The following is a 26,380-nucleotide window of genomic DNA, read 5'->3' as shown; positions in this document are numbered from 1 at the left end:
GTTGTGCACTATGCAAAAAGAATATATAAATAAAAATCCACATATACATTATAAAAGATTTCATGGCCATTTTACTCTTAAGTAATTCAAGAAATATGTGCATGTTACATACCCTTGCTTTTGACAAAGTGTAAAATTAAATCAAAGATTTCATCTATTATAATCACTGTAGTTATTCACTCGTTGCCTTCATTTTTTACATGCACGAGAACTAGGGAGTGGTTTTCGGGTTATATGCAAACATGCGATTGTGGGAGGAGTAAGTGAGACGCTGTACCATAGGCAGTAAGTCAAAACATCAACGGATGAATTATCATAAAGTTAAATGGGAAATTTTTAAATATTCAATTTGCCTGGGGGATTAGCGCATGGTTAGGAGGTCGTTTTGATGGTCTCTGGACTATTATAAGCCATGCAGAATCATTTTACCTCCATTTCGCCAAGGATGCAAGGCTTGCAACATATTGATTAAACGGGAAAATATCGATTTTATTGTTTGGTCTGGGTACGATTTTGAGAAGCTGGTCATAAATCAGTGGAGAGAGTCGGTGAAAGTTATCTTACGTGGCTAAGCTACTTAATCTTTGTGCATTATGTGTTTACCTGAGAGAGGTGATTATGTAACAAGTACTTTTCTCGTCAAACCGATAGTTAATCTTGCCATATGTATACCGTTCAACGATATAAACATGTTCAGAACTCTCTCCCAAAGGTGTATTAAATATCGCAAACGTACATGACTTTGAAAATTGAATAAATTCTTGTTTGCGATTATTTCCGTGATATACCTGTGCTGGAGATTGTATATGTGAGGAGTTTGTGTAACAAATAGGGGAGGATTTTTCGGATGGTGAATTTCATCGGATATCCATACTGGCGTTCATCCATGTCTATTGTTGCGCAACATGCGAGCTGTGTTGTATTTAACTGGCGGGTGTAATTGATTTCAGGTGAGACACCTGCGCGCTCCGTCCGCCCAGGTTTCGGATATCGATCCCCCTTTATGAGCAGCTCGTATCACGGGAACTTCACTAAATTAAGCTCGTTTTATTTGTCTATCCCATTACGCCTCATATTTATACTCAGTCTTCACTGACCAATAACAAACTCTATGTTTATCTCATGTATAGCAATAGACTTTAATTTTCTTTCTTAAGGGCCAGTGAAATGTGTATTTTGATTGACACAAACTAAGATAATAGAATTCTCAATCACGGACAGTTAAACAATAGATCTGTGTTATGGAATATTAACTACCGCTTCACTCCTCCCGGCTATTGGAATGAAACATTCGAAATATTTCAAAAGGTGCGTTAAGCCTCTTCGATTCTGCGCCATCGGATCTTTTTTTGATAATCAATAACTTTACGCTTTTTGTCTTGTTCCGTAATCAAAGCCAAACAAAGCACTGGGCTGGCTGCTTCTGTGAGGGTCGGGAGACGGTGAACACAGACGCAGGGTAGCGGCGCCAGGAATCTGCTGGTCAGTGTTTGGTCGAGCAAACGACGAGCGCTCCCGTCTTACAGGGATTGCTTCTTTTACTTATTTAGTGGAAATACCCGGACAATGGACGGAACAAACAGGGATTTTGTTGACAGGAATCGCCAAAGGATTTCGCACCCTCTCGTTTGTTTTCATCTACCTGTTTAAATGGAGCGTACGCATCCAATTTCAACGGGGCATTTGTGCGTGGCAAATACAAATGTTTTATTGTGACCAGATTTGTAAAGTAAATTTGGCTTTTATACACCGTCATATGTCATTGGAATTCCTAATGGGTGGATTGGTTCATTCATTTTATAAATATCGAATTATTCGTACAAAATATCAGTATTGTTCATTAAGAATGACAAGGTGCTTAGTGCATACATGAGTGGCGGATCTAACAATGACGAAAACGCTCTTAATTAAAAGGAATTTTGTTAATTGAAATGGATTAAGATGCCAAGTCTGATTAAAAAGCTGTCAGGGAGGGTACCGTCTTTGCCTCGCATCCCTGAGCCCAGCGATTCCAGTGAGGATGACCCCATTCTCCAGAGGTTGGGCCCGGACAGAAACAGAATCGCTTGGTCCGGAGAAAATACCTGTAGTGTCATCCCTAATGCTCAGAATGGACCAACGGAGCCTGTTCATAATGAAGGTTCGCAATCTACAGCCCGGGGCATTTTGCGGAACCCAGCGGGCAGGGGCCAGGGTGGTGCAGCTGCTAGCGCTGGAGCCCTTTCTGGTCCTAGTCCAAAGACGCCGGTGTCCACTAGACCGCGTTACAATAGAACACCGGTTCGAATGACTGTGGCAGGGGACTGGGCCTTAAAAGAATGTGAGGTAATACAAAGTTACATATATACCAGCTTGAATATGGCAATGTTGATTTTAACCAAAAACTTTGGTGTTCATGTCGGAGAGAGAGAGAGAGAGAGAGAGAGAGAGAGAGAGAGAGAGAGGGGGGGGGAGATATTATGATTTTTCTGTCTTTGCGTCAACAGATCAGAAAACACAGTTTCTCCCCCACAGGTTATTTGTAACAATTTAAATGAAGGCACTGGGGCTGCTTTTTAAAGTTACAAAGCTATTCCTTTATGTAACAAAATTTTAAAAAGACGCGATCATTTTGCTCTGAAAATCGTCGCATAGTTTGCCAGAAAGTCAGCCGGGATTCTATTGATGTTTTATGTTATTTGATTTATAAATTGGGATATCTGGATCAACTCAGATTGAAGTAAATAAAAACGAAACTGGCTTTGTAATGAAAGACTTAATTTTTCTATGCACCAACCACACTGTCAATACAGAAGTAAAGTTTTACCATGTTTCCCAATACAACCCCTCCCTTTTTGCAAATGATTTGACTTCAGGCCACTTTTTAGGTTTTTATGACCGACCAACCTAAATATAAAAAAATTAAATAAATTTTGAAGTGTGGAGTCAGGTGAATGGATTTAGACAATTAAATCATCTATTTATAAGTAAAAAACAAAACCAGCATGATTAAAATGAGATTTTTCAAGAGTTTTACAGAGGCCGGGAAATTTTTATAGGATATGTTTTCAATATTTTTGGGCTTGGGGTGGGTGGTTGGTGCTATTACTATTACATTTATAAATTTACCTGAAAATCTGTCTTAAATGTTTAAACTTTTCCATGTGACCTACCGACCCTATCTTTTTTGAAAAAAATGTTTGAAAAACAACTAATAAAAAATGATAAGGCCTGTTGTATGAAAATTTTACCGTATAGAAAATAGCGCGTAAAAAGCAGTTCGGAATCAAAGATCTGTACGTTCAACTTAATCATGGTGATGAATAAATTAATGAGCGCAGCTGCAAGTGCAGGATTTGGTTAAATATTGTGAAAAGTTAATATACTAATTGCCATGATAAAATGTTGAAAGAAGTGAATCATTCACTGTTAATTAATAATGTGAATTAATTTATTATACATTCATATACTAAAAGCGAAGCGCTGCAGAATTCTTGATCTTCTAATTTCACACAGAGGGGGGATCATACCATGCAGACATACTTGACATCGGGATCGATGTTTCATTTGTGCTCTAAAGTCAACTTCCGTTAAATCTTGCGTCATCATACATCAGACGACGAGACGTTATTAAAAGTTAGTTTTATATTCAATAATTGTATCGATACGCATATAATTATTGGTTTTCTGTAAAATAATTAATTATTTAAACTTGTTTAATGGTAACCAGATGTGAGATTTGAAATACAACACATAACGTTACTGGAGGATAACATTTCAGAATCAGATTCATTCACAGAGAAAAGATGAAAACGATCAGTGTATTTTTTAGAGGACAACTTAAGGATTTGTTTTGCATATCAAAGTTTAGAATGATTTGAAAGAAAAGTCTACTTCTCTTAAAGGGTAATATTTATGTTATTAATATCTATATATTCAAAAAACAGTACAGGTTGAACTAATTGCGGCATATTCTTACTTACTATTAATTACTGGTAGATATACTGAATGAAAGCATATATGCAAGAGAGTCCATAGGTTTCTTACAATGCAGATTGAGTTGTTTAGAATTTGTTGAAAATTTTGTACAATCAGATGATTTAATATATTTTCCATTTAATACTATTTATTAACTTAAAATTCAGTCAAATTTTCATGATAATGGGTTAGAGTGTTGCCAATTACAATTGTTCTTGAAGGAAATTTCTACATGTTGTTTTATTGGAGAAATGCTTTACAATTATTGCATGTTACTCTACCTGTTAAGAAAAATATTTGAGCACTGTTAAAATATTTCAAGTTATGTATGAAATGCAGGCAACATTTGATGAACAAAAACTTGTAAAACATAAAAGCATTTTTGTTCTTGTCAAAACAAAAGAAGCTTGTCATAATTCTGGCTACAAAAGAAGTAACATCAATTATTCCTTAAGACTTTAAGTATAAACCCTGAACTCTTTTGTCTTCAAACAATAAACTCTATATAAGTTGTATCAACTTTCAGCAAACCTTAAAATTGGGGACATGGACATATTTTGTTTTTTGTTTTCTTCTAAATCTGTGAATTGTGTGCCTTTATTGATGGAGTGATTAGGACCCCAATATTCAGGTTAATACCTCACAATGAAGGCCTTATATTCTGGTTCTTGCTTTTAAATCAGTATTCATTGAAGTATTGGGGCCCATTCACAGCCATTTAAATCTGTCAGCCCATTTACATTAGGGACTGGGTATGTTTACAGTAGTGAGTGATGGGTCATGCATGGACATGTTGCATATTTAAAATCCATAATCGTTATGTATAGGAACTTCGTTTGCTACATACAAAACTGCCTCACTCTGTCAATCCTCAGTTTAAAGAGAAAGTGACAGTGAGGACCCAGGTCACATTGTTCAGGAATCTGGAATGTGAAAACAGTTCTATAATAGTATAGAGTTGATATTTTCTGTTTTGGTGAATAATTATTCAGTTTAGTGAAGAAGACAATAATAGAGAAGCTTTGGGACTTTAGGACCTTGTATAACTCTATTTGGATGTATTAATGCTCTCAGGTAGGCATATAAAGGGGCACACAATGAAGTATTATGCTGGAACAGGAAAGGTGGTTAGAAAGGTGTCTCAGTTATATTTATTAATCCTGACATGTATACCTTGTAAAAACTTATGATATTAGGACTTACTTTTCACCTATATCCTGTACTTCAGCTTTAATTCGTAATACAATGTGAACATACCGGTAAATTATTATTGATTGTAAATTAAAGTGTAAAATGAAAAAGGTTTGTGTTTTCATATGTGCCAAATCTAAATGATGAAGCAAAAGGGGGCCAGTAAATATATTGAATGCACGTGTGTATGTATACAGCATTTTTATGCCTTATAATATTGGGCACATTTTTATTATGTCTGTGATGTCCCCACAGTTTAATGTATGAGCTAATGGGTTAGTATCTATCAAAATCAATAAAAGATAAATTACTTTTCTGTCAGACTGTTTTTGATCTCATAAAAGAAATACAAGCCCCAATTTATTTGTTTTTGGATTTTTTTTCCTTTGAAAGATACTTGGCACATATAAGCAGTAGAAGAAAACCAGGTGTTTGGGGAATTCAACAAAAGAATTTTATTTTTTGGAAGGACATTAAATTATGTTTGGATACATATAAATCTTGAGTTTTCAAAGAGACTGTGTAAATATCCGTGAATTAATGTTATATGTATGTTGATGAATATCAGTATTACATAACCAGTAATGATTTAAAACCTTTCACAGGAATTAGTTTTTATGCCAGAATTATCAAAATTTGAAGGAGGTTTACAGAAGTGATTTAAAAGTTCTAAAGTCAAGAAAATCTTGATCCAGGATTGTGTACAGATTGTTGTGGTAGAGTGTCATTATGTGGGGACAGAGTGGCATTAAATGATAAACTGATTATCTTACACTGATATAGATGTACAAGGAGAAAAGTTTGTCAAAATTACTTTTGTTTGCTGATTCATTGCGCTGTAAACCCTTTAAAACTTCGCTTGATTGAGAGAAGAAATTAATTAAAAAAAATTAAATATCTTTAAAATACACGTATGATAAAAATTTCATTTGGTGTTTGTCACATTGTGTGGGGGTGGGTGGGAGCAGCGGGCATGAAAATGATAACACAAAGGTCCTACCGATTCTAGCTTCCAGCATCATCTCCCTGACATTTTGTGATGTTTTCAATTTGTTTTTATGTTGCAGACACTAACAACTTGGGTGAATAAAGTCCTCAAGGACACCGATGCAGAATCTGTGGTGGATCTTAGAAAATGTGTAGGGGATGGAGTGACACTAGTGAAATTAGCTGAAAAAACTTGTAAGTGCATGCATGTACAAGAAGTTGTTGCACATTAATGCTGAATTATTTAGTTTACATTACTAACTTTCAAATGATTATATTCAGATTAAGGAGTCATCTATTAAACCTCAAAGTTTTGCCACCACATTCAGAAATTATATGCTTGTTGGTGTTTTTGTTTGCCACTCAAATAGTATGATCTACCTGTTATTTTGTAAGGTTATTTGGAAAACTTAAGTTCATAGACCTGCCATTAGAAGATTTTCTGGGCCATGATCAGCATTTCATTTTTTCTAAAGGGGAATCATTTACTACAATTAAGGAACAATTTTAAATTTTGAACTTTGTAAGTGAATTGATAGTAATCCTGCATTGCTGATCAGGAAAGATTTTATCAGGAAATTTGATACAAATGGTAGAAAGAGATTGTCATTTTAAGGTCTTTAAGTAGGAAGTATTATATATGGTAGCCTTGAAGACTGACCTTTTCATTCTGCTTCCATGCTTATAATGGCATTTTGGCAGGAAAAAAAAGAGAGATTCCAGGTAGCAACATTTAGTTACAGAAAGAGTTAAAAAGTAACTTTTACTTTCATATATATAGAGAATACATGTACAATGTAGGTTAATGGAACACCTGTTTGTCTAATTAGCGACACATTAACAATAGCTAGCATGCATTTGTAATGAAAAGAATCACAGGTGTTCCTTTCTGATTGAGTGATCTAGCACTATACCTTATTAAAACTCGCTGATTAGAGAAATCCAATTTAATAGCTTATATATCCCGGCCCTTTAGGAAAATGGGAAAAAAAAAAACACGAGGAGACATGGTCATTGCACAAAGTATAAATTGATAAATAAATAATTAATAAATGCCTTGATTGTGTGATAATGAGATAGTCAATGAAAAAAGAATGCAAGTTATAAAATTCACACTTTGGTTGAACAGCTATACATGTAGTAGTATATTAGGTGTCCCACTGGTTTGTATACTTGGAGTTCTTGTAGATTAGTCTGTCATATTCTCTCTGTATTGGTGAGTTGTGTAGGGCTGCATGCAGACATACATTGGCGATATCAATAATCTTCAAAATAAAGGAAATATTCTGATAATTGTCATCATGGATATTTCAAATTTAGTTTGTAAAATATTGTAAAATAAATGCAAATCTAATGGAATCAATGGAAGAAAATTTGTTTAACATTATAATGGTATTGATATTTAGGCCAATGTTGAATCATCTCAAATATGTAGGGGATTGATATTTTTAAAATTTAAAACTTATGTATAATGCAGTCCTTAATTTTGGATCTTATCTTGAATGTCAATCACAGTAACTAATTTTAACATGAAGTTCTGTGTATATACATTTAATTTTAACAGTCAACAAACCCAACAATGATCCTAATAAAGGCTGCATTAATGTTTACTCACGCTTTTTGTGATTTTATCAACTGTTTGCTTTAGAGTATTTTTTAAATTTTTCCAGGCACATTGCATTATTCTGATAATGTACAAGGCAATGTTAGGCTTTATTTTACAAGGCTATGTCAATAGAATAGGTGTTCACACACAAAATTCATCATTTCTAGAGTTGGGATTGCATTGTTGTTGATAATGCACAAGTTTTAGAGTTGTCAATTGTAAAATTTAAACGGCCTATCTAATCACACCTTGGGCATGTAGAAAGGCTTTGTTCCCGGGGATTGTTTTCTAACTTAAATTCAGGTGACTTTAAACATTGGTGTTTTGATTTCAGGAGGATAATCTGTATTGATCAATGATTTTACCTGGTCGCAAAATTTGTAGGAGAACATTGTCTTTGTTTTCAAAGCTTGTTGAGTTTGGTGGTCGCTGATTTTTTCAGGTGGAAAATTCCCGAAGGAAGTAGACACCGACATAAACTCACGGCAGGACCGAATCAAGAACTTACAAGTCTGTCTAAGTCATCTCAAGTCAGCAGGAGTCGATCTTACAGCAATTGATGCTGAAGGTAAAAATTTAAATTTTATGATGAGAAGGGGGTTTTATTACATGCACCTGAGATTGTATCCTGTTCAATTGATTCTTGTGATGTGCATTGTGAAATTAACCAGAATGACAGTTTCCAATAACAAGTTATCACATGTGAATGATTGCCAAATATTTCAACCCTATAAAGCTTTACATGTCAGATTGGCGTCAATGTTGTTTCAACAATTTAGCAAATAGGTTTAGGTCCAGTAAATACAGTGTTAAATGAATTGATGTGATGGAATGCGTGTCTAAATATTGTCTCATTAAATGACCTCCTCCGTCATCTCCTACAGATATTGCAGATGGGAATTTAAAGTCCACTCTTCTCCTCATTGGGAATATCAAGAGAAACGTGGAGGTAATGTGTGTTGTTGCCTAGTAACTGCAGTTATTCTTTTGGTAGATAAAGGTAAAAACACATGGTCTGGTTAATTTTCGAGAATTATTGGTATTGATCTATGAGAAATAATCGTAAGAACAATAAGGGAGAAAATCTATAGTGTTTAAAAACCAATTATACAGTTTTAAAATATGCATGATTTGGACATTGTTTTTTTTCTAAAATAATTTGCAAACTGGCTCCCAAAAGATAACTTCCCATTTCTGTTCAAGCAATTATCAATGCAACATGATATCCTCAGTATACCAGACTATACCTGTATTGATTTTTCTACCTTAAGGTATGCATCTCATATTTCAGCTGTATTGATGCTCAAATTTTCCTTTATTTTTAGGCAGAAAGTGACACAAAAACGAAGAAGAGCGCTGCATTTAAGGGAAGTAACAATGTAGCTACCTTTAAAATGCCAGGGGCAGTAACTCTTCCTGGTGGCATGAGGGAACCCCCTCTAGGAGTCAATGGTAAAAATTTCAACTTATTATAGAATAAATATGAGCATTTTTTGTGATTTTTGTAAAGTTAAGGTGAATATTACTTTATACAAATATGCAAGAATATTGTAAATGTACATGTAACAATGTGGAAATTGTTTTGTAGATTATCCCTCTACTCCCCAGAGGAGGGTTTCAACTCATACCTCAGAGGACCTGATTCCAGGGATCCTGAGGAAAGAGGAGACAGTTCCTCGCCCTCAGTCTGTTCCTCCTCAGCCAATGATTGTAAGTTACCTACTAAAACATTTTTTATTTTTTATTGATGCACAATATTCATTTTGCTGGTTGTATTCATCATAATATACCTTAACCTTTTACAATTATGATAGCAATACTTATAATTGAAAGGTTTGCTGAAAAAGTGTTTTGCTTTAGAGGTGCATTGATATAGAAAATTTTGTTTGATAGTACATCGTAATTATAAAAATTTACCCTGTTTCTTCTACTGCAGTCAATGACAGAGCTGAATTCTGGTGGAGCTTTCCAGCGTGGGGTGGAGGAGAGGAGACAGTTGTACTCCCACAACAATTACAGTACTCAGTTGCCCAGGGCAGGGGGTGGGACTAGACCCCCAACAGCAGTTAAACCCAGCATGCCCCCCGCCAACAAACCAATGTCCAATGCTTGGTCCACAGAGTCCCAGAAACCTCAGGTGGGTGTTTCCTAAATAGATGTGATGAAATCAAAGACCTGTTGACCTGTACAATTTAACAAACACAGACCTACTTGTTAACTTTCAGAAATAACTTCAGATTGATTAACAGCTATTAGAATGCATTTAAATATACCATCTGAGGTGCATTCTTCACATTTAAATGTGACACAATATCATTGAGCATTAATTTTATTGGCACCTTCACCAAGTGTATCATCGATCGGTAGAATAAATTAAGATTTTTTTCACAGTGTTTAAATTTTGCACAATGAATTAATGCTTGTATATGAAAAGTAGTTGAGAATTTATTTGCCTGGATTGTAGCCAGGACCAATGGGTGCTCACTCCGTGGAGGAACGATTGAGGTCGTTGATTTCTAGTCCCGCCTCTGAGCGGGAGAACCTTGTAAGTCCGTGTGCCAGTTTTTTTTAGAGATTTTTACATACTCCTGCTTGCTGTGATGCACTCTTGAACAATATTCTGGTGTATCAGTGCTGGTATATAGTTTTAACCTTGGCATTTTATGTATTTGAACTTTTACTGAAAAGCTGTTTTGGAGAGTGTTCATATAAACTCCCCAAGTCAGTGGATTGTGAAAATGTGCACTTATCAGTACGGTACTAATCTTTTGATCTACTCAATTTAGAGAAATGCACAATTGCACTGTAGAAGATTCTTTTATTGATTTGAAAATCTCTGATTTAATACCATATTTATAATTCTTTTGAATCATATGTGAAATACTCTGACCTATCTGCACTTAGATATACTGGACTTTGCCCCCAGTAGAAGTGGTAAGTCGATGAGAAGAGCGAGGACCTCATTGTATATCTGTAGAATGCTAGGACAACTGATCATTTGATTTAGACAGTGTGTTCAGTATGAATTTCTTTTGGGTGTATTTAAATCATTTGATGCATCCACATTTTTTTTATAGTCTGTAAGTTAAATTAATTCTCCTGTAGCTGACTGAATCAGTTTAAGCAACTTACAATGAAAAATTCAGTACCTAAAATATCTTAAAATATTTGACCACTATATTCATCATTTGTGGAAAATGAACAAAGAGCCAATGACTTTTTCTTTAGTTGATGTAACATGACTGTACATTTGCAAAAAATTATGAAAATTGTTCCAATGCAATCGTTAGCTTTGAAAGTTTTTAGATATTCATGGGTCTTTTAACATATCACCATTTAATGCTCACAATTTGGTGATTTAATGGGGAGGCACACCCAAGTGCCATTGTAGGAAGACACCTTTAAAAACCCATTTGATTGGTAATTTTTAAACATAATGTAAATCAAAAACATTAAACATTTGAAACATATCCACTTGCATGATAATAATTTTGTCTTTTTTTCTTAATGGAATTCTTTTTTGCTTTGCCTTTTATCATGCACTATTAGATTTTCTTGTATAGACATATATATGTCAAAACCCAAAAGACTAGGTATGAGCTCTTTATTACCCCCCCCCCCCCCCCCCATCCATAAAATGATGTTCTGATTGAGTGATAAGGGGGTTAGGAATAGTGAACGATCTTGGAAGTATCCTCTATCAATGATAGTACATAATGAAGCAACAGTGCTAGAACAATGAACAAGTATGTACTCTATTTGCAGTGACATTTGATTCTTGATATGACTATTTGTAGTGCTTTTTACTAACACTTCTTTTTATATTTATCAGGCAAGATTACATAACATCAAGCTTAAAACATGTTTTCTACTGATTCTATTTATTCATCAATGTATGAAATTTATTTATGAATGACATTTGCTATTAAATCTTTTGTTTGATATGAAATTGAATAGAATATTTAGAACCATCTTTAACTGTATCCTTTTTGTATCTTTTTTTTATGTATAGGCTTCCAGGAGTTTCGATGATGGTGAATTGATCGTACCATTTCCTCCACAACCTCGTAATGGTGCAACAGGGGGAGATAACTCTACTCACCAGCGATATCCGTCCATACCTGTACATTCTCAGTCCAACTCATACATTGTATGTCAGTTCCTCAGTGATACTATGTAGAAGATAAATTTTTATGAGTGACTTCTACAGATAACAGTCTTATAATACTGTATATGTACCTCAAAGTAAGATATGACCTATGTATCATTCATATTTTCCAGCCGTCCAGACCAAATGATAGGGCACAGCATGGTTCTAGAGCAGAGGCAATACTCAATCAACCGAGCGCATCATCAAATTATCACGAATCATCGCGGGTCCAATCACCATACAAGCCTAGCCAAGTTCACAACACATCCTATCAAGACCTGCCTTTATCTCATGGTGGAAGCATCTACCCCAGTGCCATTCCCTCAGGGCAATTAAATCAGGGGTATAGTGACAAATCTCGGAGTAAGGTCTCTACCCCTAGTGTTGACCCTGAGGACTGGAGTCCAAGAAGAGGGCATGATAATCTTGGATTTAGCCAAGACACTTCTTCACCAGTGAGAGAAGCTAGAGGACTGAACAGAGAGGAGTAAGTCTTTGAAATAGATAGTTTTGAAACACCTGGGAAAAAAAATTATGATGGTTTTGCTTACAATGAATCATTACAATTTGATACATAAAGATGTTAAATTATTTTGTGTCTGTACCACAATGAATGAATATTGCATGTCCATTCGATTTTTGCTGAGAAGACTGAGTGTGTTGCAAACTCAATAGTCAATATCAAAACCATACTGGAATAGTGCAACTCACTAAGAAGCTACCATTAACTTTAGCATTTTACCTCTCTCTTAATTTTAACACTCATATCTTTAACTTAATAATTTCTTTATGAACAGCAGTGAAGCCTCTTCTAAAGGTCCTGGAGCTGATGGAATGAGAAATGCCTGGAACAAACTCTTTGGAGGGAGGACCTCAGTTCAAGTAGATTCAAGGCCACAACATTCCCAGCATCCCAAGGTACAATTCTTATTGAAATTTAGCTTCAAAATTTCCTTGTCAGATAAAAATCTGCTTATATTTGATGTGGTTTCATTATTTTATTCAGAATTTAAATAACTACTTGGATATGACGGGTAAGGACTCCAGAAATCACATGACTCCTCCAACAACACAGAGAACAAGTCCATTAGGACAAAGTATTCAAGGTCATGGGTCAAGCCCGAGTCAGCTCAGCTCATCACCGCATTCTCCGAGTAGTGTCTCATATACAGGACTAAATAAACCCTCCACAGAAAACCTGTCCGGTTCCCAACACACAATAGGACCTTCATCAAAGTATCCAGACTATTCAGGAAGGCCAGTGGCAAGCAAGGAATCTGAGGAAAAGCGCAATGATGTTTTTAGAGATCCCAGAGGGCTTCCTCCAAAGCCTTTTCCTCGGGCTAACAGTGACAGCACTCTTCATGAGCCTGAGGCTAGTATTTTCGATTATCGGAATTCATTCAGTGAGGCTTCTTCCCGTTCTGTGACTCCTCCCCTTCCGCCATTATCAAATACTGACTCTGATTCCTCAGAGGGTGGCCCACCTCTTCCTCGTGCCTCAAACTCTGCGACTCTTTCCTCCCAAAAAACTCCTGATGTTGTGAACTCCACTACAAGGGTTTCTAGCGGGGACAAGAAAAAACGGACTTATCCTTCTCAACTCCCTAGCAGGAATGACAAGAAACATTCATTCAAGTCATCTTCTCATTCGAAATTTTCGCACTCCCAAATGAATGAGAGGATGCAGGATTCAGGGGTTTTGAGTGATGTCAGGGAGATGGGAACTGACAGTGATCTTCCATTTGATATTGAGGATACCATTTTGACTGTAGATTCCATTGATACAGAAATGCAGACAATTCATGATGGAATTCAGAAGATGCACCTCAGAGGTAATGAACATTTTGGTGGAATGAAAGAGAGACTTGACAATCTTGAGGGACTATATTCGGAGGTTGTTCGTGTACTGGGAACTAATCCTCCCAGTATGAGGAGGAGATGGAGTCTTGCTAGCTCAGACACAAGCTCACTCCAAAGACCAGTCAGGAAGTTCAAATCACAGTCCGGAAATCCCAACTCACACAGTAGGAGCCATCATCACCATCACCACAAAGACATCAAGTGAGTTACAGACGGCTCTCTGCTGCTTTGTTATATAAGATGGGGAAAAACTTGTACCGGTACATGTAATTAATAAATGCACAGATTCTGTACTGTTCCCAATATGTGTCCTTCACTTGATATTTAGACAAATTTCATCCAGGTTATATTCAACTGTAAACTGTATTAGACTGAAATTTTGAGAGTATTTTTCTATGAAACCACATACATGCTTGACATTTTGCTCTGTTTTCATAAAATTTATGAAATAAGTATATGTATTACAATTTCTATGTGATATTTTGCAGAGCCATAAATCGCCGTTTCCAGCGATTGGAATCCCATGTAGTTACACTAGCTAGAAGTGTAGCCCATTTGTCATCCGAATTACGATCCCATAATTCCATGGTCAGTGAGTTGGAGTCTTTACGCAAAGAAGTTCGAGAGATGAAAGAGCAACAGTTCATATTGTCCCACCAGTCTGGTCCACAGGGTTACAACTCTCTAGAACACAACAAGGGGTGGGGGCCCTCCCTGACTAACCCCAAGAGGATTAATAAACTCACTCAGTAAGTAGAATCCCCATACATTAACTTCAAGACTAAGTTGCTTGTCACCTCTAAACTATTGCAACTGTAACATATATGTTATTGCTTTATTAAAGTATTTCAGAATAACCTTACAACCTATCACTTCCTCTTTCAGGTTTTTTGGACAAGAGCCTCCACTTATGGAATGGTTTTTGAAGAATTTAGGCTATGAGGTAACATTAAATCAGATTGACATGAATCAGACCTTTATTTCATTCCTGATTTCAATCTGTGATGATCAGTGTTTGTACAAGAAAGTAGTCATAGATAAAGATGAGATGTGTTTATTTGAATTTTTTAAGATTAATAAAATTCAGCATAAACCCAAAGTAGTAGTTAGATCATATTAAGTGAAATTTTAGCGAATGAGAAAGGGGAAGAGGGAGTTAAGTGATGAGCCCCTTATTAATCGCTAAAATTTAACTTGATATCTAATTTTTTAGAACATAACTCACTTTTTCATAGGCTGATGAAGAAGTCTGTGCCATTAAAATATTATGTTTCTTTATTATGGTTCTCTAAGCTGTCAGTAAAAGTTTTGTACATACACTGGTATCTGCATTGGTACAAACTTGACAAAGAATTTTACCATTTTTTATGTAGAAATTTGCTTGTAACTTCAATGCTGAACACATAGGAATGCTAGAGCTACCTTATATGACAGAGGAAAGGCTCGAGAAGATTGGAATTCCCATGGGACCAAGACTAAGAATTCTACAGGAAGCCCAGAACTGTTTCCAGCATGAAAACCTCAATATATACATTGTCTAAGACATATTGCTAACAATTCTGTTGTAAAGTATTGAATCTAATGGGTTATGGCTCAGATATGATATTTTTTTTATAAAGATATACAGTAAACTTTTTATTTTTACACATTCATGTATGTTGGTTATGCAAAAAGAAAAAGAACAGTATATTGCCGGAGTTTTATAAACCAGTATATTATGCTAATATGTAATAATATTCAACAGAATGAAAATACACTTATACATGGACTGGTGAAATATATTATTTTTTATATTAAGATATGGACTATAAACAGTTTTAATTTTACCTAGCCTAATAGAGTTTGTACTAACAGATTTGGTGTATATAATCAGGGAGGGGTTTGGCAATATATAACTATGATAGTGCTATTACAAGAACCTTTTGAATGTGTGAAGGTTTTACATACATTGTATGCTATTTATGATTGCATGTGTTCATTATCCACTGAAAGCAATAGTCTGTTTTTTGTCTGTAGTGTACCCAGCCATCCAGTTGTTATTTATATTATGTGTATTTGTTCTGTGATAAATAAAATGATCCTTCCTAAATTTACTTGTAGTTACTGTTAAACATGAAAATCTATCTTGAATATTATTTGTAGAACCAGGAATATATCCTTTAAAACTATTTCTACCTGTGGGACTGTAAAGACTGGTTCAATCACTGGCACAAGATAGCCAAGTTGGTAGAGCACCTAACTAGAGATTCTTAGAGCATGTGTTTGAATCCTGGTCTGGACTGTCATTATTTCTCCCTTCCTAATACATTTGGTGCCATGCCAACTCCTGGAACTGACAGGTAAAGTCAGTGTATCACTTCTCCTGACTTTGTAATTATCTAAATACACGGTCTTTAATTTTTGGAAAATTTCAGAAACTACACGTATCTCAACACACAGCCACAGTACAGAAAATAAGATAAGGTTCAAAAATTGTTCTTAAAATTAAACACAGGGCAGCTAGTGCAGATATATAATTATAAGTAATAAAATAATTATTATCTAAAGACAAGTTGTGTGTGCCAGAAGCAATACTTTGTTTGAAAATAACATTGTTTCACTCTTGCTCAACTAAGGCCACTGCATGATTATCCAACTACATGTACTCTGTATGTTTTCCACCATCCCTAAATGGTCTTTTATTCTTAAATGTATCATTTTTTTTTTACAATTTCACATATTCATTATGTTATAATTTCTATCTAACCAAAGCCAATGGTGTGTAAAGAAACATACCAATGTGTTATATATTATTCAATTTTGACTGCCGTATTTAGTATCTTCCATATAAAAATGCCTGCTAAAGAGAATATGACCATTGCCAAGTCTTTATGAACCATTAATTTAAAACCAAGATGACACTCTTAGAAGCATTTAATATTAATATCTACTAGATGAAGAAACTTTCCACATAGAAATAGATCGAATCCATACACAGACACACACAATTAATACATATGTATATTTATATAAACAAACATATAATTAAGTTACCCTAATAAAGCTATAAAAACAACATCACAAAGTTTTGAAAACTGTTCATCGTGTACTGCATAGCAAGAATACATTTTGACATTCAAAAGTCACATAATCAGTAATACAAATATTTTGTAGTGACTTCATAAACATGTATCAGAGTAAAATTCTAGATATCCTGTGGATAAGAAAATCTTTGATTATGAATTATTCAAAATTTAAAAAAACCAAAACCTAAGCGACTTTTCAATCGGATTTATCTTGCCTGTCCATAGCAATGTTTATGTGGTTGACTTTGGAGTTTTTAGAGTGCACAGTCAGTTGGATAGCTTGTAGGTTTTTGATTCGCCGGAATACCTCTCTCAGGTGAGACTCCTGCTTCTCGGAAATCAACTTTGTGCAGGATGAGGACCATGTCTGGAGGTCACTGACCAAGGTCAGAAGGTGGTGCCTCTCTCTCTCGGCCTCTCGTAGCTGAGCATCATGTCTCTCTGTTATCAGGACCAAGTCATCCAACTGATTGTTAATACTCAAGATCTCATTCTCTCTTTGTAGTTTCTCGGCTGCACTGCTTTTGGCACTTCTGACATATTCCTGGTATAGCACAACAAAAGCAATGGTAAATATGAAAATGTCATTCATCATGTCTGAGGCTAGATTCACGGCCGCCTCCTCACTCAGGGGATTTACTTTCACTTTGTGGCCTTTCTGGTTGTACAGCAGCATCAGCTTCAAATTGGCTTCAGATCTGTGGTATGCTGAAAAAATTCATATGCTTATTAGCTAACAAAAATCATTTTTAATCAGTCAAAATAAATGAAATCATTATAAAGAAAAGCTAGGTTTTATAAATTCAATCACTTATATTTTACGTTCAGGGTAGTGAAAAAAAATACCAATATAAAAAAAAAACAAAACCAAAAAACAACTATTTCCCTGATTTTAAACTTTATCTCCGTTATTTTCTGAATTATTTGATGTGAATGACTCTTAGTTTTTATTGCCCTTGTTTTTTCTAATTTTAAGGGTCTCCAATTTGCATTTGTGTATCATGATATGATGATTATCACCCATTTCATGTGTTGTTGGTCCCGCTCTGATATTAGTTGTAAAACTGTAATATTAGTGTTGTTGTGCGATTTACAATATCTGAGGAGAAAGTTATCTTCCTTAGGAGATTCTGGTGTGTTCAGGGTGGTTAATCGTTATTTTGATCTTGTGTTCTGTGTTTTTGATTAGACTGACTGAGGCAGCTGAATCATTTGGTGACATGATGTTTTTTGCTTAATTATGCAGGATTTGAATTTTCATTGTTGTTTTGCTATATTCTATTATGTTGAAATTATGTTGTTTTATTTTAGTGTCAAATCATATGGTGTTAATCATATTTCCTCTTCATGCACAATGTATTTGAGTTTAATTTCCTTAAATGTCTTGACCCATTTCAATGAAGAGGGGGAATATGTAACCAGTTATATAATTTGTATATTAAATTACAGCACTAGCATGTTTTATTGGTATATGTGTTAAGAATGAGTGATTATGTATGAGAGTTTAAAATCTGTAACGTGGACAATGACAAGACTGGACAATAGGGTCACATGACTAACTCTGCATGCACCCTTCCCTGCCAAAATCTTATACCGGACTGTCACTCTCCTCCTAGCCCTTGAATGGATCAGAACATTATACTGTATAGCAATATACTTAAGCATTAGGATTGTTTGTCCAAGTTTATTCTGTATTAATAAATATTTAACAACGACCCAAGCTTGGCTTATTTTGACCACTGGCTACAGAAAAAAGAATATAAGTAAGTTGGATATGAATTAACGATCGTTTGTTAAGCTGATAAAATATAATTAAGCATTATTAAGTAACAGCTAATAGAGTAAACAGACTAGCTAAAAGAATTTCTTTAAAGGATAAACTTCGCTTTATACAATGTTTAACAGTGACATCATGCACTTGTGAGCACAATGTTTTTAACGAATTATTAAATCAAAGTCAGGACATAAATTTATCATATAAACATTCGGATTTATTTACAGTGAGAGTCACTGTAAAACATTTACTTTTAACGAGTCCCTTCGTTTTACATTGTTTTAGATCAGATTACTGGCATAGTCTTCATCAGGTCCTGTTCATAGTATAATAGTTAATGTCTTAATGATTGAAAATAAATTACCTTGCGCTAATGGAATCATAATATAGCTCCTAATGAAAGGCTTTTCTTTCATATATCCCGTCACCCTGGTTGCCAGCGGTTTACTGACTTGTTTTACAAATAAATATACGAGTTTAATAAGAGGGAAAGGCATTGTGACTCTTATGAGGAAATTCGAGTTTTAGTATCACGCAATCCTAATAGAGTTGTACGTATAATGTTTCGAAGACTGACATTTTCCCGCCAAGTGCCAAATGCATACGAATTGTTTTCTCATTTCAATAACAGGCACGGCATGCCCCCCTCCCCCCCCCCCCCATTCGGTTGTTTTCAGAATTAAAAACATATGAGTTTTAACACACTTTCTTCTTGTTAAACTTTTCCAATGTGCACTGATGATATTTCATCGATAATGTAGCCCATTCGCCATGTTCGTCTCTACGAACTATTTTTAAAACGCGATATTTAAAAAGTTTGTAGAGACAAATAAATTTGTTGTTAGTATTTGTAAGAAGATTTTTCCATATTCGTTTGCATTGATACTGATTTTAAAATCTACCTTTGGTGGCCCAAATTTTCTCCAGGGAAAAATGGTTTGATCAAACTTTAATCTGCACAACCTATGCTTACAAACAAGTTTCAGCTTTTTGGTTGAATGCTTTCCCAGAAGATTTTAAAATATTTTTCTCTATATCTTCCTATGTATAAATTTGACACCCCCATTGCCCCACCCTACCCCTGGGATTCTGATTTGAACTAACTTGAATCAATAGGTCTACATGAGGGTGCTTCCACATATATTTAAGATTTTCTGACCGAATTGTTTTTGAGAAGAAGATTTTATACAATTTTTCTCTACTGTATATATTTTTATGTAAAACTTCATTAACCCAATTTGGTCTTACCTAATTCCCGGACATCATAATTTGAACAAACTTAAACCTACACTACCTGAGGATGCTTTTACAAAAATTTGAGCTTTTCTGGTCAATGGTTTTTGAGAAGATTTTCAAAGATTTTCTGCATATATATGTATTCTGTGTAAAACTTCATCCCCCCAATTATGGCCCCATCCAATCCCCGGGGACCATGATTTGAACAAACTTGAATCTTCACTTGACCTAAGAATTGGATGCTTCCACACAAGTTTGAGATATTCTGGCCAAATCGTTTTTTGTCAGAAGATTTAAAAAGATTTTCTCTATATATTCTTAAGTAAAACTTCATTCCCCCCAGTTTGGCCTCACCCAACCCCCGTGGATCATGAAATAATCGAAAAATCTAAACTACCTAGTTAAGAAAGTTTCCATACAAATTTGAGTTTTTTGTTTTTGTTTTTGGCCAAAGGGTTTAAGAGAATATTTTTGAAAAATTCTTATAAATTGTCAATCTTTCTAAATTATCTCCCCTTCTAAGAGAGCGTGGCCCTTCATTTGAACGAACTTGAATTCCCATCATCCAGTGATGCTTTGGGGCAAGTTTGGTTGAAATCAGCCCAGTGGTTCTGGATAGGAAGATGAAATGTGATAAGTTAACGACAACAGCAACGACGACGACAACGACGACAGATAACGGACTAATCTTGATCAGGAGAGCTCACTTCGGCTCGGGTGAGCTAAAAAATGAATTTACATGGAGTTGGCCCCCACTTTTTTGGAGCATGTCAAAAATTGAAGTAAAAAGAAAGAAATTAACAGTGAAATTGAAGTTAAAGTTATAGTGCGCTATGCCTCCCCCCAACGATTTTTGGATGGATCTCTCCCTCCTCCTAACTTTCCAAAAAGATGCTAAGTGCCTGAATTCTCAAAACAACTGAAGAGGGGGGAGGATCCCATGTCCCAAGTGCCTTTGATTTTGTGGGAGTCTTCGTCCTCAGAACTATTGTTTCTTTTGAAATATTCTTTTAAGTAATCAATTGTTGTCCACAAAATGCATATATATGTGGATTATTTATCGAGTAATCTTTGAAGGGACCTAGACACAATTTGAGCTTAAAATTTTAAATTTTATTTTCCATTTTAATGATTGGAATGGTCAATATTGATATTTGTTATGCCTCGTCAAAATTTGAAGGTTAGATATTTGGTCTCAAGCAAAATACAGAGTTTGAAATTCACTGTTTTGTAAACAAAGACCAAATCTTGCTATTGTTTATGTGCTCTATTGGTATATATAAGTTTCAATCCCATTTTGCTCTCTTTTGTTAATGATATTATCTATATGAGCACATTGAATCAGTTTATCTTGTTGAAAAGAGTCATTTTGTAGAAGAAATGGTAATTCTTTGCTTTCCATTAAGACTCGACCTTTGCTTACATTGAACTCTGTATCTCTCTTTTAACTGGGAATAAGCCGATCGAGGCATAAACCACTTAAGTTCATTTGAAAAACCCACAACTTTTTTTCTTACAAATATTACTTTTGTTACATTTATTAAGCATATGTAATCATTTGCATTCAGTAATGCCAAAATCTTCAAAAATTGACTTCAAATTCGAATGATATTAAGACATCAAAATATGTATATGCTAATTGAGCAACAAAATGGTAATGAAATCGGATGTTCAGACTATAGTGTTTTATAGAGTTGGTCATCATGCCGGTTTTTTTTTTTTTAAGAACGCGTATACTGATAAAACATGTAAATATCTATCTTTTTCAATTTTCAAAAAAAAAAATGGTACCAAGACGCACTCTATGGTAAAAAGCAAGTTTTCTTCCTTCAATTTTCAAGATGATCATCAAATGGCCAAGACCGAATTATGTTTGCGCAATACTAAATTGAATTTGTTATTTAAATGAGATACAAAATGTGATTCTGTCGAAGCAAGTGTTCGATTCCATTGAATCGTGTTGTAAAATTTTTTTATGTCTTTGTTTAAATTCGAAAAACTCATTTGACGTAAAGATAATAAAAATTGCGTTGTTATGAATTAAGCACATATACATGTACTTATCATTTTATAGTTTTTTAGTTAACTGCTAAATAAGTTGTCTTTAGTATTATTTTTTAAAATAAACATATTACTTTGATGAGGGGGTACAAAATATTGGAATTCTTTATTCTATGTACACGCACATGAAAATTCTCTGGAGATATGTAAGCACAGGAATAAAAAAACGAGGGTTGTTAGAAAAGTTCGCGGACAAAGTGATTTGTAGCAAAATTACTATGTACTTTGTAGGATTACGTATGTCTTACTAAATGACTACCAATTTAAAATAAATGTGCAAAAATTCATATGATTTTCAAGTTGTTTTCAAACGATACAGCGATTTTTATTTTGCATGAATTGGATTTACGGAGCACCATTTCATATTTCCACGACGTCATGTGACGTCAAACTACTGATAGGCAATTTGAACCTGTCACTCTTTTTCAAAGTAAACACCTTTTAGTTCACACACTTTTAATGCCATTGACCCATTTATAAAACGCATGTTCACACCATTATTTGTCAAATTTTTGTATAAAGTCTTTTGTGTCATATCATAGATCATTTAGGTCCGAAAATCTCTGCCCACGCAGTTTCGACTTCAGATAAGGAAATAAAGCGAAATCCATAGGTGCAAGATCCGGGCTGTATGGGGGGTCGGGATGCTGCAAGAGCTCAAGATATCAGTATTTCCGTTTTCAAACTTTCAATTCCAATTGTGGTTCCAATTGTAAACCTTTGTCCTATAAAAATAGCAGCATCAAAGAACCTTTTGTTCCCCATCGGAGATTTTTCTGCGTGCGCACAAATTTAAATGACGGCCCGGTGCTCCGAGGTGTCCATTTACATTCACAGGTGCTTGAGGACAGGATCGACCCATCCATCCCCCCCCCCAGATTATAGACCCCCGGGACTTTATTATTATTATTTTTTAAAATTAAATCATCCTTTTATGACCTATTTCTAATCTAATTTATACATTTATTTCCCCAAATTACCTAAAACAAATATTTTTAAAAAATCAGACCCTCTACATATAATTATATGTACAGAGGGTCTGATTTTTTTCAAAAAAAAAATTATGTAATTTTTGGCAATGGATGAATAAATTAGATTAAAAATATGTCATAAAAGGATAATTTAATAAAAAAGAAAAATAAAGTCCCGGGGGTCTATAAATTGGGGCGGGTGGGGGGGGGGTGGAAGGAGGGCCGATCCTGTCCTCAAGCACCTGTGTTTACATTAACGTTTTTGACTCATTTTTCTAGCGTTGGTCGTCCATAGTTGGCGATAAAACGGTCAGAAATTATTCAATTTAATTGAAACTATCAGAACGCGTTTAAACTGCGTACAAAATATGAAACACTTATAATCTGACATGCTCCAGGAGGCATATCTTATCAAAATAATTAATCTTTATATTTTTTAAGGTGCATCTAAATTAAACAAATCTTTACATATTTCTTAGAAAATACGTCAAGATTAAATATGAAAAGTTTCGCTGGTATCATGCAAATAGTCCGCTTACAATCGAACATGTCCGCGAACTTTTTTCTAACAACCCTCGTATTTGAAGTTAATACACATATTATACTAAATGCGCGATTGTCATTTGAAACATACTAGTGATAGGGTTGTGGCCACTTGTGGGCATATGCCTCGGCTCATTCCCCCAGGTTCTTTTGATAAATCATTCAAAGTGCACAAATAAATAATTGTAATTATTTACGTGAAATACAAAAAAACAAAACTTGATATCAGATCGTGAAGACTAAGGTTCCTTCATTACTCACAATTTAAAACAACTCGAAAATGAATTCATATGTTGTATTACATAATATTTTGAATTGTATCTAAATCTATCATGACAGCTAACACAGATTAATTATGTGACAGAGTTTATCCCATGGCATAGAATAAACTTTACTACAGAGAGTTTTATGGAACGCCATAGCTGCCTTAAGGTCAATTTCATATTATATGAATCGGTATATCTTTTATATGCAATAGTAATATCATTATATGCAGTGGTAACATCATTATATACAGTGGTAACATCATTATATACTGTGATTTCGCCATTATATTCAGGGGTAAAATTTTTATATGAAGTGGTAACATCATTACGTTATGTCGTAAGATCATTATGTGCAGTGGTTTATTCATTATATGCTATGAATAAATCTTTATATGATATGATAAACTCATTTCATACAGAGCTATACTCATAATGAACTATTTTTCAATCGTTATGTTATATGGTACACGATTCATGTGCAGTTGCAAATCCTTTTATGCAGTGCAACTTCTTGACATTAGATGATAAGTTCATTATATGCAGTACTAACATCATGTTATGGTGTATTAAAACCATTATGTATGGTGGTAAAAGCTTTATGTATTGTGGTGAAAGCTTTACATGCAATTGTAAATCCTTTATATGATGTGACAATTTTATAATATGCCGTGTTGAGTCATTATATTATGAGGTTAGTTATTTACATGATGTGATCATTTCATTATGTGGAGTGGTAACTTCTTTATATGCAGTCGTAACTCTTTATGATGAGGTTGTAAACTGGTTCTCGCTGAAAAGTTTTAATGGGGGAAGAGGTCCAGTTTTATTTTGAAAAAGATGCCGCGTTCATTGTGACGATGCACATTTCCTGGTCAACTTGTCGTTTGTTTTGAAAAGAGAGAGAGAGAGAGAGAGAGAGAGAGAGAGAGAGAGAGAGAGAGAGAGAGAGAGAGAGAGAGAGAGAGAGAGAGTTTCTCTGTTCTTGATACATCGATGTGTGATAAATCGAATGAATTTTTAGTAGAGTACGCGTTTAATTTTAAAAGTAAAACAAATTTCAAAAAATGATTGTACTTTGTGTAGAAATTTAATACCCCCCCCCCCCTGCTTCTAGATCCGCGCATACAGTTAGGTAGATCACTTTATGTATCTTGATATTAACATAGAACAATTTGATTTCTACTTGCTATCGTGTTTAAAATATACATGTAATTCTTCGGAGCTTAACTGATTAATTAATCTAATTCTGTCTATTCAAAAACGTTTAAATTGAGTTACTTTGTTCTTGATTGTTATTTAAAATAATTTTAATAGCATCCAAATAAACCGTGGCGCTTGGAACAAACTTATCCGTATTTTGCTGATTCATAAATTTTTGCACGGCTTGCTTTTAACGATGTCGAACAATATGTACATATATTTTGAAAACGACATATTTTACAAAAAGATACATTAAATTTATCGATTAATGCGTTACTTTGTTTTAAAACCCCTCGTTCAGCAGCAAATGATTACAATTCATGTTTATAATGTGAACAAAGTCGGTAAAGTTGAAGAAAATCAGCACACGTATGAAATATTACAATGACAAACGTTTTGAAACTTATTTATCCGGACATTAATTATTTCAAAACCATCGGAATAGGGGTATTGCCTTTTTCGTGCAATCAAAAATTAATTTTAAAAATACCAAGAAGTTAGTCTCGGTGATTATTCGGCCATCCTGCGTAACTACTCTGCTATACTAGACACGATGAAATTTGCGAAGATTTAAAACACCGTTTTTTAACTTTGGATTTTTTTTTCGAGGTTAAATTGTTAAAAATATGCCTCTTTGAAACAAAAATCGGATATGCCATGAAACCAGTCACATTTTTCAGTGTAACCATTTTACAAATTGTTTAATGCATGGGGGTCTTGAACGGGGGTGGGGTGGGTCGCAGGGAGGACCCCGCCCCAGAAAAATTCAAATTTCTTAAATTCCCATGAAATTACCAAAAATTTGCCTCGAACACACCTCCCCCACTCCTTCGGCAAACTTCAGTATTCATATTGCAACCCCCCCCCGAAAATTTTTCTGGATCCGCGTATAAAATGGTTTTATAAAAATGATATGAAGATATCTGCAACAACTTTATGGAAAACAGGAACTGCAACACCTTCTTTGTAGGATTTAAAATACAAAAAAAAAATTTCTGGATCCGCGTATAAAATGGTTTTATAAAAATGATATGAAGATATCTGCAACAGCTCTATGGAAAACAGGAACTGCAACACCTTCTTTGTAGGATTTTAAATACAAAAATACATGCCCGGTGAGCTTAAATTTTATACAGTGGGTGAAACAACCATTTAAAGAGGTTAACACCAACCAATTTCTTTATTATTTCTTTATTAATTAATTTAAAAAAAATTAAAACGAATTTTTATATGTCTATGAATGAAAATCTGTCTTTTCCTTTTGTGTTGGAGGCATTGATCAGCGAGGCGTAGCACCTACCTGGTACATAGAAACAAAGGTCTTTTGACTTTGATTGCTTGATTGACGGTTTGTAATTTCTTTTACTTTTGAATTAAAAGCATGCTCTCTAATAATACATTCGATTTTTCACACAAAATGGGTTCAATGATTGATATTATGATATCGATGTTAAAGGACAGATAAACTCTCTTATATTAGTCTCTCCCTCTCTCTTTCTCTTCAAAAAAA

General features: G+C 34.6%; 2 protein-coding genes across 4 annotated transcripts; one reads left to right on the top strand and one right to left on the bottom strand.

Annotated features, from left to right (window-relative positions):
- Positions 1–606: 606 nt before the first annotated feature.
- LOC128177008 (neuron navigator 3-like) lies at positions 607–15,847 on the top strand. 3 transcript variants are annotated; one of them, XM_052843518.1, is made up of 15 exons: positions 607–2,325; positions 6,216–6,330; positions 8,184–8,309; positions 8,626–8,690; positions 9,067–9,193; positions 9,330–9,451; positions 9,678–9,878; positions 10,206–10,286; positions 11,754–11,891; positions 12,023–12,378; positions 12,692–12,809; positions 12,898–13,955; positions 14,243–14,503; positions 14,640–14,697; positions 15,128–15,847. In XM_052843518.1, exons 1-15 carry the CDS (start codon positions 1,942–1,944, stop codon positions 15,293–15,295), a joined length of 3,378 nt encoding a protein of 1,125 aa, XP_052699478.1. In that variant the 5' UTR covers positions 607–1,941; the 3' UTR covers positions 15,296–15,847. The 3 variants fall into 3 exon arrangements, with proteins under 3 accessions (XP_052699478.1, XP_052699477.1, XP_052699479.1); XM_052843517.1 differs by having other exon boundaries at positions 618–2,325; positions 12,689–12,809; XM_052843519.1 differs by lacking the exon at positions 10,206–10,286 and having other exon boundaries at positions 621–2,325; positions 12,689–12,809.
- An 802-nt stretch (positions 15,848–16,649) lies between these two features.
- On the bottom strand, positions 16,650–19,122 carry LOC128177175 (optic atrophy 3 protein homolog). Its single transcript, XM_052843765.1, has 2 exons — positions 18,958–19,122; positions 16,650–17,527 (listed from the first exon to the last, which is right to left on the bottom strand). Exons 1-2 carry the CDS (start codon positions 19,088–19,090, stop codon positions 17,016–17,018), a joined length of 645 nt encoding a protein of 214 aa, XP_052699725.1. The 5' UTR covers positions 19,091–19,122; the 3' UTR covers positions 16,650–17,015.
- Positions 19,123–26,380: the final 7,258 nt, after the last annotated feature.

This window comes from Crassostrea angulata, chromosome 3 (genome assembly GCF_025612915.1).
Source record: "Crassostrea angulata isolate pt1a10 chromosome 3, ASM2561291v2, whole genome shotgun sequence".
NCBI lineage: Eukaryota > Metazoa > Mollusca > Bivalvia > Ostreida > Ostreidae > Magallana > Magallana angulata.
Note: the sequence above shows the minus strand (reverse complement) of the source record. Positions and strands in the feature narration are given on the sequence as shown.